The following is a 16,625-nucleotide window of genomic DNA, read 5'->3' as shown; positions in this document are numbered from 1 at the left end:
GGCGTCTTTTCCGACAATTAATTATTAACGCGGTAATAAATTAGACTGCCGATTTTTTAATTTCCTTATTTTCGAAGGGGCGGGTGGCGGCGGTGGCGGCGAAGGGGGTTGCTCGATGATGGATTAATAAAAGGCTTCTCGGGGTTTCCCAAGAAGGTTACAGATTCCGTTATTTTAACTGAGGGGTAGGCAAAATTCACTAAGAAATTGAACAAATGGCCGAAAATCTGTTAATTTAGTTCTAATTTACCTGTTTTCAACGTGTTTTTTAAGATTTAGAACAACTATCACTTGAGAGGTGTCAGATTTGACAACACGAAACTTAACCTTAACTGTCATTTTTTTATTGTTTTGTAAGATCCGGGGCTTCCCTGGATGGTCAAATCTGTTTTGCAATGCAAATTCCGAATTTCGGCCGTTTTCGCTGAGGGCCAAGGCCGCGTCCCGGCACATCACTTATTGTTCGAAAGCCCTCCAAACTGCGCCGTAAATTTAAATACCAGTTTGTCCATTATTATATTTCCTTTCATTCCGCACGAGCGATTTTCCACTATGGGGGTGAAGTAGTTACATAATGTTATCAACATACACCTGGCTTGGCGTGCACCTGGTGGCTTTTGTCTTGGAACTGATAAAACAATGGGGGTCTAGTACTGTTACACTTCATAAAAACCCCGCGCAAACTTTACACTTTATTCATTCAAATTATGTACATATAAAAAATTGAGCTTATCTTAAAATATACAATATCAAATAATCAATAAATGGGTACATGAAGACGAAAGAAATGAACGCGCGTTTGTATCAAATAAACTTAGTTTGAGTTGTTGTCACCGTCTCGGGGCACCAGCACCCAGTTATCCAAGGTACTTCTAGACGCGTTGTTATTCTCCCGTTGTCTACTTAACAGTTCTCTAACCAACACTAACGACTCTTTCTCCGCTTGTAACTCTTTGAGGACCTCCCTCTGCATCTGCTGCTCTTGAGACTGCTCAGCCAGCAGCTTGTTCTTCTTTTGCGACAAGTACGCCATCTCCGTCTGAATCTACACAAACCCTTCGTAAAACCTCCCCCAATTTCTTCCTTAACTTACTTTAAAATACTCCTGAGCGAGTTGTTTATGCTCGTCGAACAACGCCACCGACTGGGGGTTTTCATTGTCCGGCGTCGCCGGTCGTAGATGAGGCTCAAGAAGAAGGTACACTTCGTCTAAGTCTGGGTCTGTACCATCTGGTGTGCTCGTGGTGCGCTGTGTCCCTGCCTCCACTGTCGTGTTCTTGGAACCTGAAAAATTATGGAAAATTAACTTGTGTTGTGCGGCTTGAACTGATGCCAGAAACTGGGAAAAGACAAACACGCGGTTTTGGAGCGTGGGATGCTATTAAAAATCCAATTGTGTTTTGACGGAGACCAGGATAAACTTCGGGTTCAACTCGGGGGGCTTTGTGTGATTGATCGGAGTGGAAATTAAAGAAAACAAAACGACGACTTAAAATAATTCTGCTGTTTCATCTCCCACGTGACTTTGATAACATCAAACGTTTTGAGTGAAAGGCAAAAGCGAGAACTTTGATAGTCAACTGTTTTTTTTCTCGGTAATTGCTTGGAGTAAGCCGTTCAGTGGAGTGATGCGTTGACACGCCATTAAACTATCCCACCAACGAGAAGTTCACAGTGCCATTAGTTTACATTGACGGATTTTCTACTAAAACTCTTCCTTATTGTTTGGCGAAAGTCCAACAGTTGAACACCCTCTTACAGATATGAAGCAACTTCCTTTGACGCAGTTTAGGCAGTAAAAGGAAGTGCCACATAGCCAGGAGGCGGTTCTTTTTTTTCATGTTGGCAGTATTTGTCCATTCTGATATTTCAAAATTGTCATTATTAAATGAGTGACAAAGTGTCTCATCAAGGTGACTATTACAAAAATAAGTTTAAAATTAGCTCACAGCCAGCTCGATGGGACAATTATTTATTGATAAGAATCGGAAGTACCAACACAATTCCAATTATAAAGCCTTTTTTAAATATTTCAAGTAAAGAAATGAAAATTAAAATTATGTACGTCATAATAATTAAATTCATTTATGAATCGACAGATTGGCGCAGTTTAGGAAGTAAAAGAAAATGCTACATGGCCAGGAGGCGTCGCATTTTTTGCATGTTGGCAGTATTTGTCTTCTCTGACATTTTAAACTTGTCATTATTGAGACAACGGGTCTCATCAAGATGGCTATTATAAAAATAAGGTTAAAATTAGCTCACGGCCAGCTTAATGGGACAATTATTTATTGATACAGAAAGCTAAATTGATAAGAATCAGAGGTACCAACACAATTCTAATTCCAAAGCTTTTTTTAATATTGCAAGTAAATAAATGAGAAGAAATTCCGATTATGTACGTCATAATAATTAAATTAATATATTAATCAATAGATTGACTATTGACGGAGTTTAGGCAGTAAAAGGAACTGCTACATGGCCAGAAGGCGTTGCATTTTTTTCATGTTGCCAATATTTGTTTATTCTGACATTTCAAAAATGTCATTAACAAAAGGGGTCTGATCAAGGTAGCTATTAATAAATAAGATTAAAATTAGTTCACAGCTAGCTTAATGGGACAATTATTTATTGATACAAAATGTTAAAGTGATAAGAATCAGGGCTACCAACACAATTCCAATTCCAAAGCCTTTTTTAATATTTCAAGCGAATAAATGAGAAGAAATTCCAATTATGTACGTCATAATAATTAATTAAATTCATTTATCAATCGACAGATAAATTATAATTAACACGTCAAAAAACAATACAAAATATGCATATTTTATTTCTGGTTATCATATAAACTATTTGATTTTTTTCTGTCATTAACAACGATGACTACTTATGACGTTCATGAAACGTGAAAACAAAACTCCTATTTTGGTACAAATAAATAAAATTCAACAAATAAGGAGTTTTAATTTGGATAATTTGGAACTAAAAGTGTTTCCTCTAGGTCTACTATAAACAAACGACCAAAGAAAAGTTGAAGGATCCAATTTGCAAAGGATGCAGGTAAAATGAGGTTTAAGAACTATCCAAAAAGGAGGAAAATCAATATAATATAACCGAAAGATTCAAATTGAATAAAAAAGTCTCCTAATAGTGTTAACGCGGCGCAGTTATTTTACAATGTTCCAATTATAATTATAATGTTCTGCAATTGTGCAATATTTTCCCGAAAAAGATCAACGTCCCCGCCTCTTTAAAATCAATTTTTTTTCTCGTTCTGTGCCATTTTCAAATTCTGCGATTACTTTCAAAACATTTATTCTTTTTTTCATTCATGTTAAGAAAAGTCACCCGGCACACCACACGAAAAATGTGAATGAAAAATTAGAAGACCTTCGTTCCGGCAGCTTGTAAAAAGTTCCGTGTTTATGAACTCTTTCATATTTCATCACCACTAATGACTGGGCTAAAGCGTAACAAAATTAAGAGAGCCAAACCATCGTAATAAACGTCAGTGGCATGCAAATCTCGAATTTTATGAACGCATCACGCACGGATTGCAATTTCGCTCGTGTTTAGTGACTTTACGAATAAACAAAACAACAACACTTAGTCACAAAGGAATTTGACGATGGGAAAAACGGTGTATGTTACATATAACTACAGAAACAGATAAATAGGGGAAACGTCTAATTACTATCGTTCAATTCCATAGTCCAGGTGTCTGCTCAATCGAGCCGAATGCACTTCCGGAGTGCGATTTCCATGACATTACATCACTCGATTAATTACACGTCCGTCCTTTCAAAAATAAAAACGTGACTAAGAAGATTGTGGCCGAATTTATTTTTGATCTTGTCCGGGTTGGTTATTATGTAAATATCAAATTAAAAACTCTTTATTTACCATTTTCAGTCTTGCACTCTTTGAATATGATCCAGCTGCGATGGGTTTCATGCGTGGTGAATACGTTGGCCGTTGGACAGTCGCACATTTTTTTTGATTTTTGGAATTCTTTCGAAGTTTGTTTGGAAGCAAGTCAGACGATTGAAAACATGCTTGATGGAGTTCAGATCGATAGGAACGTGTCGATTGTTTATGTTCGGGGGCCACTCGAAAAACTGCAAGCTATACGCGAGACTACCAGCCGCTGGAAAGAAACTGGCATCGAGACGACCGAATCGTATGGGTGCGACTGAAATAGCGATACGGAGAAGAGCGGCAGCCAGGGGCAGAGCGATCGCACAGCGGCGGATTCTGGGATTTTCCGACCGATTTATGAATGGAAAGACGTTTTCTCACCAACAAAAATAATAAACGTTTTACTGGGGGACAATTTTAAAGGAAATATTTTCGTTGATTGCAAAAATATTTGCTTATATTTTGACGCTGTTGATGGAGCAACCATTAATATTTTCGTGTAAAACGTCCAGTTTGTTTCTTTTCTTTACTTTATTTTATATTTATCACTGCACAGGTGGATCTTTGCCAACTTGTTTCACGTTTACCTGAAGGTGATTTTGATGTATTGGAGTTCACTACACCTCGACCCAAAAATTTGCAACTCTTGAAAACAACGAAAAACATGACGATATTAAGGGAGAGCGAACGCGATCCTGTGGGAAGCATCCAAAAAAGACAATAGAAGTACTAATCCGAGAGATTTGAAATTCACGCGATGATAAATCTCCCTCGTAGATTGAGGCCGCGGGGCCGGATTTAGCCGGGGCCGGCCCTGGCCAGGCGATCAAGAAACTTCCAACTAAACAAACTCGTCTAAATCCGTCGGCTTGAGTCACCGTTTCTAAAAACAGATGCCCCTTCGTTTCGCCGTTTTACTAGCACGTATTTAGGGGGAGGAAACGGAATTTCGGCCAAATCAAGCCTAAAGCGCCGGACCTGAACGACTTTAAGGTCAGAAAGTGATAAAAATAACACAGCGAAACACAGACAAGTCGACTCGGCTTTGATCTTATTTTTATCGTGGATACTGCGTGACTAACACTGCGACAAAATAAAAATTATAGCCCGACACCTGACTTGTTTTTTCAAAATCCAAGAAACGGGCTTCGCACTGACTCATGCGAGAAGAAGCCAATGCTCTCCGTACTTAAACTAAATTTAAATACAAGCACAAACAATGACCAGGCAGTGGCGTAAATTTTTAATGACGTCGAAAACAGGGGGTTCCTACCGTTCTTTGGGACCATCATGTCGAAACCTGGCATCGTCCTCAGCTGCATGTCGGACAAATCCCAAGCGTTCTGCAACCAAACGACAATAATCAATCAAAAACAATCAACACTCCGCCAAATGCATCCTGTTTCAACACAACTATAAAAAGACAATTACGTCATGCCGCTTAACCTAACTTTTGACGATGTTAAAATGCACCCACCGGATCGACTTCAACTGTGAGCATCTCCATGTTGGCACTCGGTTGGGGCAACGATTTCACCCCATTGTCACCATTTGTAGTCGCTGGAAACTGCTCCAAATTTTCGGGAAACGGCTCAAATTCATCCACTTCTTCGTAAATGACGTCCTCGCCTTCGATAATCTGCAGAGGTTCGTCAGCACCCGGGAGTAATGAGCAAATCACCTCCATTTTCCTCACGATCTAAAATTTCAAAGGGGGCTTCACAACATAACCTGACTTTTACAATAAACAATACGCAGAGAGAAAAGAATCAACACTTGTACGATAATTTCGACGACCGAATTCTTGTTGAAAATCTTGTGAAGAAATAAAGTAAGGTTATGTTACCTCGTCCATGCCAGGCCTCCTGGAGGCGTCTTGATCCCAGCATTGGGTCATCAGTTTTTCAATTTGTGGAGGGCAATTCCTGATTAAAGGGGGCCGAGCCCCGTTGTGTTTAGCCCACAAGATCATAAAAGCAGAGGGGAAACCTGACTCTTTAATGTGAAAAAACGGTTTTAGTCTAGAGAGGACTTCCCAAAGTATAATGCCCCAACTGAAGACGTCACACTTTTCTGTATAATTGGATGTCTCAAAAACCTGAAAATTGTCGTTACCACGAGTTGTTACGTTTGAAAGTGTACCTCTGGGGCCATCCAAGCTGCAGAGCCCTTGTTGTTTGTCATTATAGCAGTCTTATCAACTGCAGTTCCAAAGTCACAGATCTTCAGCAGTGTTCCCCCATTAATTAAGAGTAAGTTTGGGGGTTTTAAGTCCCTGTGAATTAAAGGTTTGGGCTTCATGCCATGCAAATATTCAACACCCTAGAAAAAATTGCTCTAATTTTGAAAGGATTCCATAAGTGAGAGTTACTTTGGCACACTGATAGAGCCAAGCCATTGCGTTTGCCAATGTATAACAGACATTTTGAGTGTGGTGTAGAATATTGAAAAGAGAGCCCCCTTCAGCATATTCCATAACAAGACAGATATTTGGGGCCTTGGTACACGCTCCGTACAAATTCACTATATTCTCATGTTTCACCCGAGAGAGCTGCCGGACTTCTACCATGAAAGCCTCCTTGTCGTTTTCAGAAACTATGTTTTTCACTGCTACGAAAGTGTTGCGCCATATTCCTTTGTAAACGACTCCAAAACTACCTTCGCCCACCGCCTGCAACACGAAACGTAAATTATACTAATCCAAAGCCCATTGTAAACAACTGAGGGAAAGAAGAAGCTGCTTTTTATGTAATGTTACCTCAAGCCTTTCAATTTCATTGTAATCGATTTCTTCAACGGGGTATTGATTCAAACTACCGTCATTTTCCGGAGTCGCCATCGAAATTCCCAGTAATCACATATTTGAGGAAAGACAACACTGGAGTTTCGAATTAACAATATTTGCAATAAATAAGTACTCGGATTTTGGTTAGGTGTCCGTCAATTCAAACGTCAAACATCACTGAAAGTCCCTAGAAAGTTCGAACCATGGCGCGAGGTGATCGTTTGAACATCCTCCCATAATGTTTTAAAGACGAAATGGGGCATTTTCACGGTTGTGTGGTATTCAAACTCCACCATTTCCCCATTTTTAGTTATAAATAACCGATAATAAGTTATATTTCTTATTTCTCAAAATCTTGGTTAGTATTCGGCAACGTCAAACTCCCTAAGTGATTTAAATCATACCGCCAAGTGCCATTTTTCGAAACTTCACTAAAAATGTCTTGGAAAAAAAAGGGTACGTTTCCCCATCGCACTGCTTTCCTATCAATACTTTTTCTAGGTATTTTCAAGGAGGCAGCGACCTCCATGCTAACAACAGCCGGCAAAAGGGTTCTCCAAGAAAAATTTTTCTCCGCAGTTTATACGAGAAATATCCCGGAAATTACGCGCTGCTTGGATAAAGGTGTCAATGCAAACCTGATTAACGAAGAGTTAGGTGTGACTCCTCTTCATTTACTTGCGGAGAGAAATGACTACATTCTTGGATTTCGTTTAATAACAAGTCATGAGAAAGTTGATATAAATGTGAAAACGTTTGATGGCTACACGTCCTTACATATTGCTACGATGTTTAATTGTACAAAATTCGTGCACATGCTTCTTCAGAACGGTGCATTGCTTGATATTCCGGATAGGTATGGAAAAACAGCTTTGCATTGGGCAGTGCAACAACAAAATATGGAAATTGTGAAGAAGCTACTCGGGAAAGGAGCCACCATTAATGTGGTGGATTCCTTTGAAAACACTCCTTTGTCTCTCAGTATATTGAATGTTGAGAACTTACACATTGCTAGAGCGTTGTTGCAGAAAGATATTGATCCGGCGTTCGAGAACAGCAGGACTTTGCACGTCTTCTTCGGTGCGATTCTCCCTAAAATCTCTTAATTTAACTTTTTTTTTCTTTTTCAGAGACAATCTTAAGCTGCCACACCGTGCAACAAATGGAGTTCGTCGATCTTCTGCTACATCGCGGTGTGGACATCACTTTAACAGACCTGAAATCGGGCCGAAATTGTCTTCATTTCGTCGCCATCACCGGATATACAGAATTAGCAGTGTTTTTGGTGGCACAAGGGGCGCGATATATGACAGACTTTTGCGAAAGAACTCCTTTGAAAGTAGCAATGGAACATGGTAATGATAAAATGATTGATTATCTCCGCAAGTGGAATAAAACTCCAAATATGTTACCAATGTTGGCGATGATTTTCGACTGGAGTAAAAAGGCTAAAGCTCGCGTGAATAAAAAAAAGGCGGAAGAAGAAATGCAAGCATAAATAACACCTCAGTATGCACAATTTATTTAATATTACGGAATACAACATTCAATAAATATAGTGTAAATATTTTACTGACTGACTTTGAAAGTTACATTTGTTTAAAACATATAAACATCAATAAACTAGTAACACAGATAGAATTTAAACGATTCAAAAAGGAGATATGAGCTTGGGCTTAGTCTAAAACTTACAAAACTAGCCGATGGTACAAGGGAACATTAGGTTCACGTTGATTACTCAAGAGCTGCGACAAAGTGTAGTAATCATTCTTGTTAGGACCATTCAAATACCTCAACTCTCTGGTGGGATCGTTCCTCTTCTTCGCCACCATGAACCTCTTCTTTCTATCAGAAAATCCTCCCCATCGGCCTCTTTTCTCAAACGGTTTCTCGTCGTACAGATAACTTGGACCGATATCGTTATGACCAGTAGCATGCGGGTACACAGGAGCGTCTAGCCAATTTTCCTCTTCGTCGATTTCGTCGTTTTGTTCATTTTCCGGCTCGATATTCCATGGTCTATAGCCATTCTGCCGCTCATTCTCATAAAGAGTTAGGATGGTTAGGATTTCCTCAGGGGTAAGATCTACTTCCCGTTTAATCCTCGTGTCCAGTCTGGAAAGAGACAGGGGGTTATTTCCGATCGAGATTCTCGAGGGAAGTAAAGAAATCAATTGAATTAGATTGGTTTTGTTGCCATCAACGGGGCAGTAGGGGGCGGAATCCTGGGGAGAAACAAATAGCAACAAGTGATTTTAATGGGGGTTACAAGATGGTGGAAATGCATCCTTCAAGACACTATTGATTGGAGAAGTAGGGCAGAATCGATTGAAAAGTTATTAAAACGGAGTAATTAGATAGCTAAACTTAATTATGGCATTTGTTTTCTCGAAACCAAAGAACCAAGTCCTCATTAATTTCGCGAGCTGGTAAACGCAATCATTCCCAATTAGCGCTCAAAGCCACTGTTAAAATAGCCAAAACCTTTAGGCAACGTGACAACAAAACAGCTCATTTTCCTTTTCGCTCGGCCCAATTTGTCTCTAAACACTTCCATAATTAAAAAAAAGCACCCAATCGAGCAAAGTGCGCGTCCATTACCACACCGGATCGATAACACTTGTTTCGAAAGAGACATAGCGACAGTGACGCAAACCCTATCGATCTTCAAACCATCTCTCTCGTACCTGTTGCTACCTAAATCGTATTCATACCTGGCCTTTCTGGCGTCCCGACGCCTTCTCCTCCGTCTATCATCATTGTAGTATCGGTACTGATTGAGAGGAGACGGATCCCCGTAAAGCTCCGATTTCAGGACGGCGTTCTCAAGGGCTTCGTCCAATTTTTCCTTATTGGTACCATAATGGAAGCCCTTTTCGTACTCAGCGATGGATTTGTCGTCGAAAGGGGTATCAGTGTTGTACAGACTGGACTGAATGTTAGCAAGACTGTCGGGGTTCTGGTAGAGACTCTGCTCTTGTTCCCATTCGCTGAGAGTCTGCTGATCGGGAGTCGGATTTTTTAGGTTGGTCCCTGGGAAAAAAACCTCTAAGCCACAACCCTCAAACTTTTTGTTAATACCGAAACCAGACCAGACTGGAATGCTCGTGGGAGTTGACAACTCCATCGCGACTAATTGTGTCTCCAAAGTTTGACTCTTTTATCAATCACGAATGAAAACTACATCCAGAAAACCGTCATTAATTTTTATATTGCTCCCATCGCCGAGCTATAAAACTGCCAATAAATGGACCACAATAAAAGGAAAAGTGGCGTTAATAACTTCACTTGGATAAACTCGGAAAGTCGGAGAATCGGCTTCAAATTCAAAATTTATTCAAAGTAAATGAGAGGTATAAGTTTTGGAGCTTTAGGGAGTTCTTATAATAAAAATGGAAGTTTCAGCGGCTCTCTTACGCAAGAAAAAAAATAATTGTGAGTTGTCGTGGAGATGGCATTTGAAAGCGGATTGTAAATGGAAGTTGTTAACTTGAGAAAAAGGTGTGAACGGTTTGTACGTCGCTTGTTATCTCAATTCTATCATTGTATTTTGTTTGTTGTTCCGTTATGGAAATCCATGTAACAATAACAACTAACACGTCGTTTTCAACAAGAGAAGTCTTTACGGATTTTTGCGACCTTTGCCATTTCTTTGTCCGACAAGCATTTTTATTGAAAAAGAAATTGTTTTTCTTATTGTGGAGCGAAAAATAGATCATAAATCAATTTTAATGTCAGGGTCAGTTATTGAAAAATAAATGTTAAGTTCACCGGCTAAAGGTCGAAATGGTGGATGCGCCGGTTCTAATTCCCTAGAAATGACTTGGAAGTTTACAAAGTAATTAATTTATTGTGGAAAAGTGGATTTGACCTTTCTTTTACAATTAGATACCTTCAGAGAAATTTAATAATAAAGATATAATATTAGTGGAGAATTTAATCTTTCGACTTCTGAGATTACACATTTTGTAAAAAAAAAATGTGCTGCAGAAGTGAAAAGTCATTTCTTATGTGAAATGGCTTCCTGATTCCGAATGCGAAGTTTGTTTTCAACGATCAGGTTTGGATTCAGAGATATTTTAAAAAAATGATTTTACTGATTTTAATGTACAAAAATTTACTTTTATTAATTTTTCTTAAAGTTATGGAACTGCTCTATGGTGTATTAGAAAGCCAATTTAATACATTTTCCAACGACCTATAAAACTCATCGCTTGTGTTAGTACTCCTCAAGATATGTTTGAAAAACTGATCTGATGTTTCCAAAAAAAAAGGATTTTTTGTAATTTCCATAGACAATTTTGCATATTATTCAAAAATTATTACATCGATTTTTCATTGAAATGCATCATTGAAAAGCCTGTTTTCTTGCTTTTTTAAAGCGCTGACAAATGCATTACTATCTCTTATCCTTTACAAATTACAAGACAAAAAACGTTGAGAAGTTTTTCAAAAGATTAAAACTTTTTGTGAATTTTTGACAATTTCAATAAAAAATCAATGCTATTGTTTACAAAATCGTAATTTCTAGACACACATTTAGTGTTAAAATACTTTAATGCTAACGCAGTCCAAAATAATACATTTTAGACAACTTCTTGTTGATAAAAACTTCTTAGATGGCATATGGACCAAAAAAATTGGAAAATGGAAATTTTTAAAAGGAATTATTAAATGCTCACAAATCTGTTGGAAAGTTAGACAAAAATGGGTAGATAGACGTCACTAATAAAAATTATTTTTTTTTATCTTCACTTGAAATTTTTTCCAGACAATCTGGTGGCAGTAACCGAAAAAAATGTCATCAATTTTACAAAACTTTTTATCTAGGACAAAAACATTATTTAGATTGATACGAAAATGTTTTCAAATTTATTTAAAATATAAAAAACTGGACCAAGAACTTTTTAACAGATGCTGCGTCATTTTTAACTTCGAAAGTTAACAAAATTGGATTTTTTTAAGACCCTCCATATTCTTTGTCATGTAACTTCTAAATGAAACGAGATATTAGCATGTTTGACACTACGTTAGAAAGAACAGATCTCAATCATTATAATGACATATTTCATTAAAAAAGTCAAAGAACCAATTTAAGCTTTCCATCCAAAAATGTATCAAAATGTTTTTTAAAACTTTCAACACTTTTTCTCAAATATCTTGGCAAAAACTAACTTACCCGGCGACTTCTTGACTTCGTTGGAAAGCTTATTTAATTACATTTTTAACAATGTATTATAAAATTTTATAATTTATCAAGTTGTTAAGCAAAACTAAAAAGAACCAAAGCGAACGCGGTGTCCTCGAAAAAAACTTATTTTACAAATATCTCTGAGTTCTCATCTAATGGAGGAAAACAGGCTTTAGATTCAAAATCAAGAAGAAATTGTACTGCTTTTATTCAATATTTGTTAAGTAGTATTATCAGTTTAGACATAAAAAGGTCAAAAATTTATTCTATTAATCCTATTTTTTACGAGTTCATTCTTAAGACACAATTAAAACGTTTTTTTTTCTGCATTTTTGTATTTATCCCCCGTATATGTGTGTTTATTCAACGATTTTAATAATTAAATGGAAACTGACAGTTCATAATGCGAACTCATTGTTAACTGATTTCAATTAGATTGCGTCCAACAACATTTCCCATAAAATTGATTGGATCAACGGTTTTGTCATGCGACGACACTCATTAAACTTTAATTAATCGTTATCAGAGCTGTTATCATTACTTCAATAAAAATTTCATCACATTTATTGATTTTATATAATTCGAGGTAAAAGTATCGCGGTTACTTTCTTCCAATTTTCATATCTACCAAAACCGAGAAGTTCCAAACCCAATTTTCAGACTTTATTCTGAAACAAATACTAATAAGCTTAAAAACTTGAGCTGTAAAAAGATAAAGTATGGAAGTATTATCCCGGCGCATCCACCATAAATTAATTTTCCTTGAGAACTGTAATTATTTATGTAACCGAAACACATGCTCCCGTTTAAACTACCACCGTTAATTAAATTAGAACTCCCACATTATTGCTTAGTTGTTTTCATTCGCAACCCCCACAAATCATGTAACTTACCTCTTTTGATTGCTGTGGGTTTATTAAAAAAGGGCACGTCTTTTTCGCGTTCTTCGCCACTTAACTGAGGGTGTGCTCGTTTAACTGAAATTAAACTTCGTAATTAGGGGCGATTGCAACAAGGGCATTTTAAATTAGAAAAGTTATCAGTTTCAAGCGTATTTACCAGTAATCGATGGATCGCGGTCGGATATTGCAAGTTTGGATAATGAGAGTGCAATTTTGATTGAATTTTAAGAGAGGTATGTAAACAGATGAGCGGTTATCTCCCCTAATGCGTTGGGAATAGTAGTAATTGATGGGTGAATGTCGGGTTATCGCACATATTTTATCGATTGCGCTTGCAAAAAGTAAGCTTTATGGGGCTTGAAATACAATGTTTAAAGACGCTCAGTATACACACGCCTTACTGTCAACTTGTATTATAATTCCCTCGAGAGCTTTAATTGTCAAACCGCTCGGTGCTTATTGCATTAAGCTAGACAGGCATAGATTTCAAATCGAACATTTTAGAAGTACTTTTAACAAGCTCCTCTGAAATCCTTAATTGGATCACTCTGTAGTTGACACTACTCCACTGCATATTACCAAAGCAGATAATTCAATGGATCCTCTGAACAGTGAAAAGCTTTCAGATCGAATCTACTTTAGCTTATCCTTTGAAGTGTGGCTTTAAAAACAGAGAGGTTGAAGGTCGTGCTAATAAATCTAGAGATTCCCCACAAAATTTACGACTGCTGAGACCTCGTTCATTATCCACTCTAACAATTCATTAGTAAGTCGTGTAATGAAATGGCTAAAATATGCAACAGATTCTGGAATCGATTGACGCCAGACCTGTTGCTGGAACTGCAGAAAATCCCGAAGTAATGACAGTAATGAAAGGATGAGCATACTCAGGTCTTACCTTTGTTGTCCCTCAGCTCGCTGGCCTTAATCTCCTCAATCAAAGACGAAGGAATGGCGAAAGTCAGAGCAAGACATGAGGCGAATGTGGCCCATCTACTCCACCTCAGTTCCATAGCGTCAATACTCGTGGAAACGCTGAAAACTACTGAAAACCCGGCCGCTGAAGTCGACGGTTTGAATGATGCTAACGTGGGCGGTACGTCTACTACGCATTCCCACGGGGGTGGAAATGGGAAAAAACCACGCACGCTTTTCCATTTCAGTAATGAATCGACGGCAAGCACACGAAAAATTATAGCTCAAACGGCCTAAATAACAGAGTCGTGGCGCCTACAATTGAGAGATTTGCCTGGAAATGAATGATTAAGTAATCGCTAATGGCGGAGAAAAGATATGCGAAGACGACGAGGCGGGCTTGGCCTGGATAAAAAAAAATGCAATTTTGGCACGCTTTTATTACAAACTTATTTGATTATATTTTAATTTACTCGCATCTTTTCTTATCAAATTTTCTGATGATTGCGATGAATTATTCATTGCTGCTGGAACTCTGTGACTGACGTTTTAATTACACGAGTCTCATTAAAACATAAAAAATAAAGTCAACTTTATTTACATAATTGACGGATTAAAATTACGATGATGAATCGCTGCTGTGTCTTTTCTTCTTTTTGGATTTCTTCTTCTTTCGCTTCTCGTGTTCGCTCTCTGAACTGCTCTTCTTTTTACTCTTTTTGTGCGATTTTGTTCTTTTCGTTTCTCTTTCCGATTCACTGGAAGGTGAGGCGTCCCGTTTCTTCTTCCGCTCCTCTTTATCCCGTGTCTTCCTTTTATCTACACTTTTATGGGGCGGTGATCTTGATCTATCTCTTCTCCTGTCGTACTGTCTTTCAGAATGATGTTTATATCTGTCTCTTCTATCGTAATCTCTACGTTCTGGATAATCTTTTTCGCTGCGTTTGTTTCTGCCTCCATCATCCCTGCGTCTCTCGGGAAACTTTTGATCCCTATTTCTCCTCTCATTCCTGTTTTTTTGTCCGTTCTTGTGGTAATGTCCCTTCCCCAAGTCTTGGTCTTTCTCTCCGTAATTTTTAACACCTCGTCCCTTCCCCAGCCACCGAATCTTAGAAACCGACTGACTGAAATCCACGTGGATTCTTCTATCATCAATCAGCACATTATCCATCTTGAAATACGCATCTTCGCACGACTTCTGATCCTCAAACTCTATAAACGCGTACTGAAGAGAATCTCCCGTTTTCCGGTCCCTGATAACTTCGCAAGACTTTATTTTTCCAAATCTGCTGAAGATGATTTCCAAATCGTCATCGCTGGTGACAGGATTTAATTTACAGACAAAAAGAACGTTTTCAGGTGGTGCCATTTCGGCGTCAGGAATATCACCGACCATTTCCAAAATAGTGGCTCTGGCCTTTGCTTCTCTTGCCGCAAGCATCTCGCTTATCTCCTCGACGGTTTTTCCGGCAGTATCGTCTATTTCTTCATCTGGAGCTATTCTGCCGCCTTGTAAACGCTCGGCGCTTGGAGACGGCGATCTGGGCGGTACCCTTAAATATTCAGGGTCTGGAAACGGATCATCTAGAACCACAGTGTGTGTTATTCTAATATCCTGATATGGCCGATCGTCGTTGTCACAAATCGCCTCGTTTATTTCGTCGAGGACATCAGCGCCTTCGACCACCTCGCCAAAGACGCAGTGCTTTTCGTCTAGGTAATTAAGTTCATTGCCGAGGGTAAAGAAGAATTGAGATCCCACCATGTTGTCTTCATTTCCTACAAAAGAAATTAGACCCATAACGGTGTGTTTGATTTTGGGGTTGTTCTCTGGTTCAAAATAACGCTTAAGAGGGCCTTCTAAAACACCGAAAATTGACTCTCCACCGTTGCGACTGCCAGTGGGGTCGCCGGTTTGGGCGATAAATCCTCGAGTTACAGTGTGGAAGAGGCTGTAGTTGTAGTATTTGATTTTACAGAGTTTTAGAAAGTTGAGACAGGCTCGGGGGCGGCGTTTCATATATAAATCGACAGTAACGTCGCCGAGAGTTGTTTCTATGACCACCGACATTTTGTGGTTAGGTTTTGGGTTTCTTCGGTTTCTGAAAGAAACAAAGGAGGTTGAGGTTTTGGAGTGCAAAGTTGTGACTACTCACTGTTGTCAAAGATTGTACTTTTAATCGTAAAAGAGCTTTGAGGAGTCTATGCAAAACATTTTTTCAAACGCTTCACAAGCTGTGTGTTGACAGTTGACAAGTATGACATTTCCAATTCCACTGGATTTGTAAATGCGAGATGTGCGCTTAAGTTAGGACATACGCCTGGGTTAAAATTTTGTGTATTGTTGGTTGTCGACCTTTAAATAAAATTTTAAGTTAAAATAAAAAAATAACCAAGCTTTAAATCTTTAATCAGAGTTTATATTATTATTTCTTATATTAATATTAACAAATAACGTAATTTAGTGTTTTTGTTTACATACATTTAAAATTAGACATTTTTGATTTTCCAAGTCTAGTGGAATTTAAACAGTGCATACGTCAAAGATTTGTCCTATCTTTAGAAGCAATTTAAAATATTGAATAAATCTGTTACCAAGTCGTAAATCCTAAATCAGAGTTCAGATTCTGTTTCCTGAACTCCAAATTAATAAAGAAAGTATTTTTTGCTTATATTTTTGTCAAAAAAACTCAAGTCAAATTAAAGATCTTTAAAAATTAATTAAAAATTAACGGAGCGTCATATCGAAAAATGTTTACCAGATTCTTATTCCTGAGGTTCAAATTGATAGAAAAAGTTGATTTTTAAAAGATTTTAATTTTTGTCAAAATCCGCCAAAATCCATGAATTAACCCCTTTGCTCTTTTTTTGGCAAAAAACACAAAAGTTTTCAGATCAACACGAAATTTTGTTC

The 16,625-nt window shown here is 38.0% G+C and overlaps 4 protein-coding genes across 5 annotated transcripts; 1 reads left to right on the top strand and 3 right to left on the bottom strand.

Moving 5' to 3' along the window:
- Window positions 1–679: 679 nt before the first annotated feature.
- LOC148171323 (mitogen-activated protein kinase kinase kinase 7-like) lies at window positions 680–6,886 on the bottom strand. Its single transcript, XM_088041325.1, has 8 exons — window positions 6,677–6,886; window positions 6,290–6,589; window positions 6,061–6,240; window positions 5,765–6,016; window positions 5,396–5,617; window positions 5,192–5,261; window positions 1,094–1,284; window positions 680–1,045 (listed from the first exon to the last, which is right to left on the bottom strand). Exons 1-8 carry the CDS (start codon window positions 6,755–6,757, stop codon window positions 815–817), a joined length of 1,527 nt encoding a protein of 508 aa, XP_087897451.1. The 5' UTR covers window positions 6,758–6,886; the 3' UTR covers window positions 680–814.
- Window positions 6,887–7,140: 254 nt separating this feature from the next.
- On the top strand, window positions 7,141–8,201 carry LOC148171322 (SH3 and multiple ankyrin repeat domains protein 2-like). The gene is made up of 3 exons (XM_088042309.1): window positions 7,141–7,159; window positions 7,205–7,783; window positions 7,834–8,201. Exons 1-3 carry the CDS (start codon window positions 7,141–7,143, stop codon window positions 8,199–8,201), a joined length of 966 nt encoding a protein of 321 aa, XP_087898435.1.
- An 8-nt stretch (window positions 8,202–8,209) lies between these two features.
- On the bottom strand, window positions 8,210–13,895 carry LOC148171321 (uncharacterized). Of its 2 annotated transcripts, XM_088041808.1 has the most exons (5): window positions 13,695–13,894; window positions 12,788–12,871; window positions 9,418–9,736; window positions 8,495–8,818; window positions 8,210–8,448 (listed from the first exon to the last, which is right to left on the bottom strand). In XM_088041808.1, exons 1-5 carry the CDS (start codon window positions 13,807–13,809, stop codon window positions 8,442–8,444), a joined length of 849 nt encoding a protein of 282 aa, XP_087897934.1. In that variant the 5' UTR covers window positions 13,810–13,894; the 3' UTR covers window positions 8,210–8,441. The 2 variants fall into 2 exon arrangements, with proteins under 2 accessions (XP_087897934.1, XP_087897933.1); XM_088041807.1 differs by having other exon boundaries at window positions 8,210–8,818; window positions 13,695–13,895.
- Window positions 13,896–14,135: 240 nt separating this feature from the next.
- LOC148171320 (peptidyl-prolyl cis-trans isomerase sig-7) lies at window positions 14,136–15,985 on the bottom strand. Its single transcript, XM_088040901.1, has 2 exons — window positions 15,868–15,985; window positions 14,136–15,813 (listed from the first exon to the last, which is right to left on the bottom strand). The coding sequence occupies exon 2, from the start codon at window positions 15,780–15,782 to the stop codon at window positions 14,331–14,333; it is 1,452 nt and encodes a 483-aa protein (XP_087897027.1). The 5' UTR covers window positions 15,783–15,813; window positions 15,868–15,985; the 3' UTR covers window positions 14,136–14,330.
- Between the last annotated feature and the right edge of the window lie 640 nt (window positions 15,986–16,625).

This window comes from Gnatocerus cornutus, chromosome 7 (assembly GCF_029298725.1).
Source record: "Gnatocerus cornutus isolate USDA-ARS CGAHR chromosome 7, icGnaCorn1.1, whole genome shotgun sequence".
Classification (NCBI taxonomy): Eukaryota; Metazoa; Arthropoda; class Insecta; order Coleoptera; family Tenebrionidae; genus Gnatocerus; species Gnatocerus cornutus.
The sequence above is the reverse complement of the archived record's forward strand: the minus strand, read 5'-3'. Positions and strand labels throughout refer to the sequence as shown.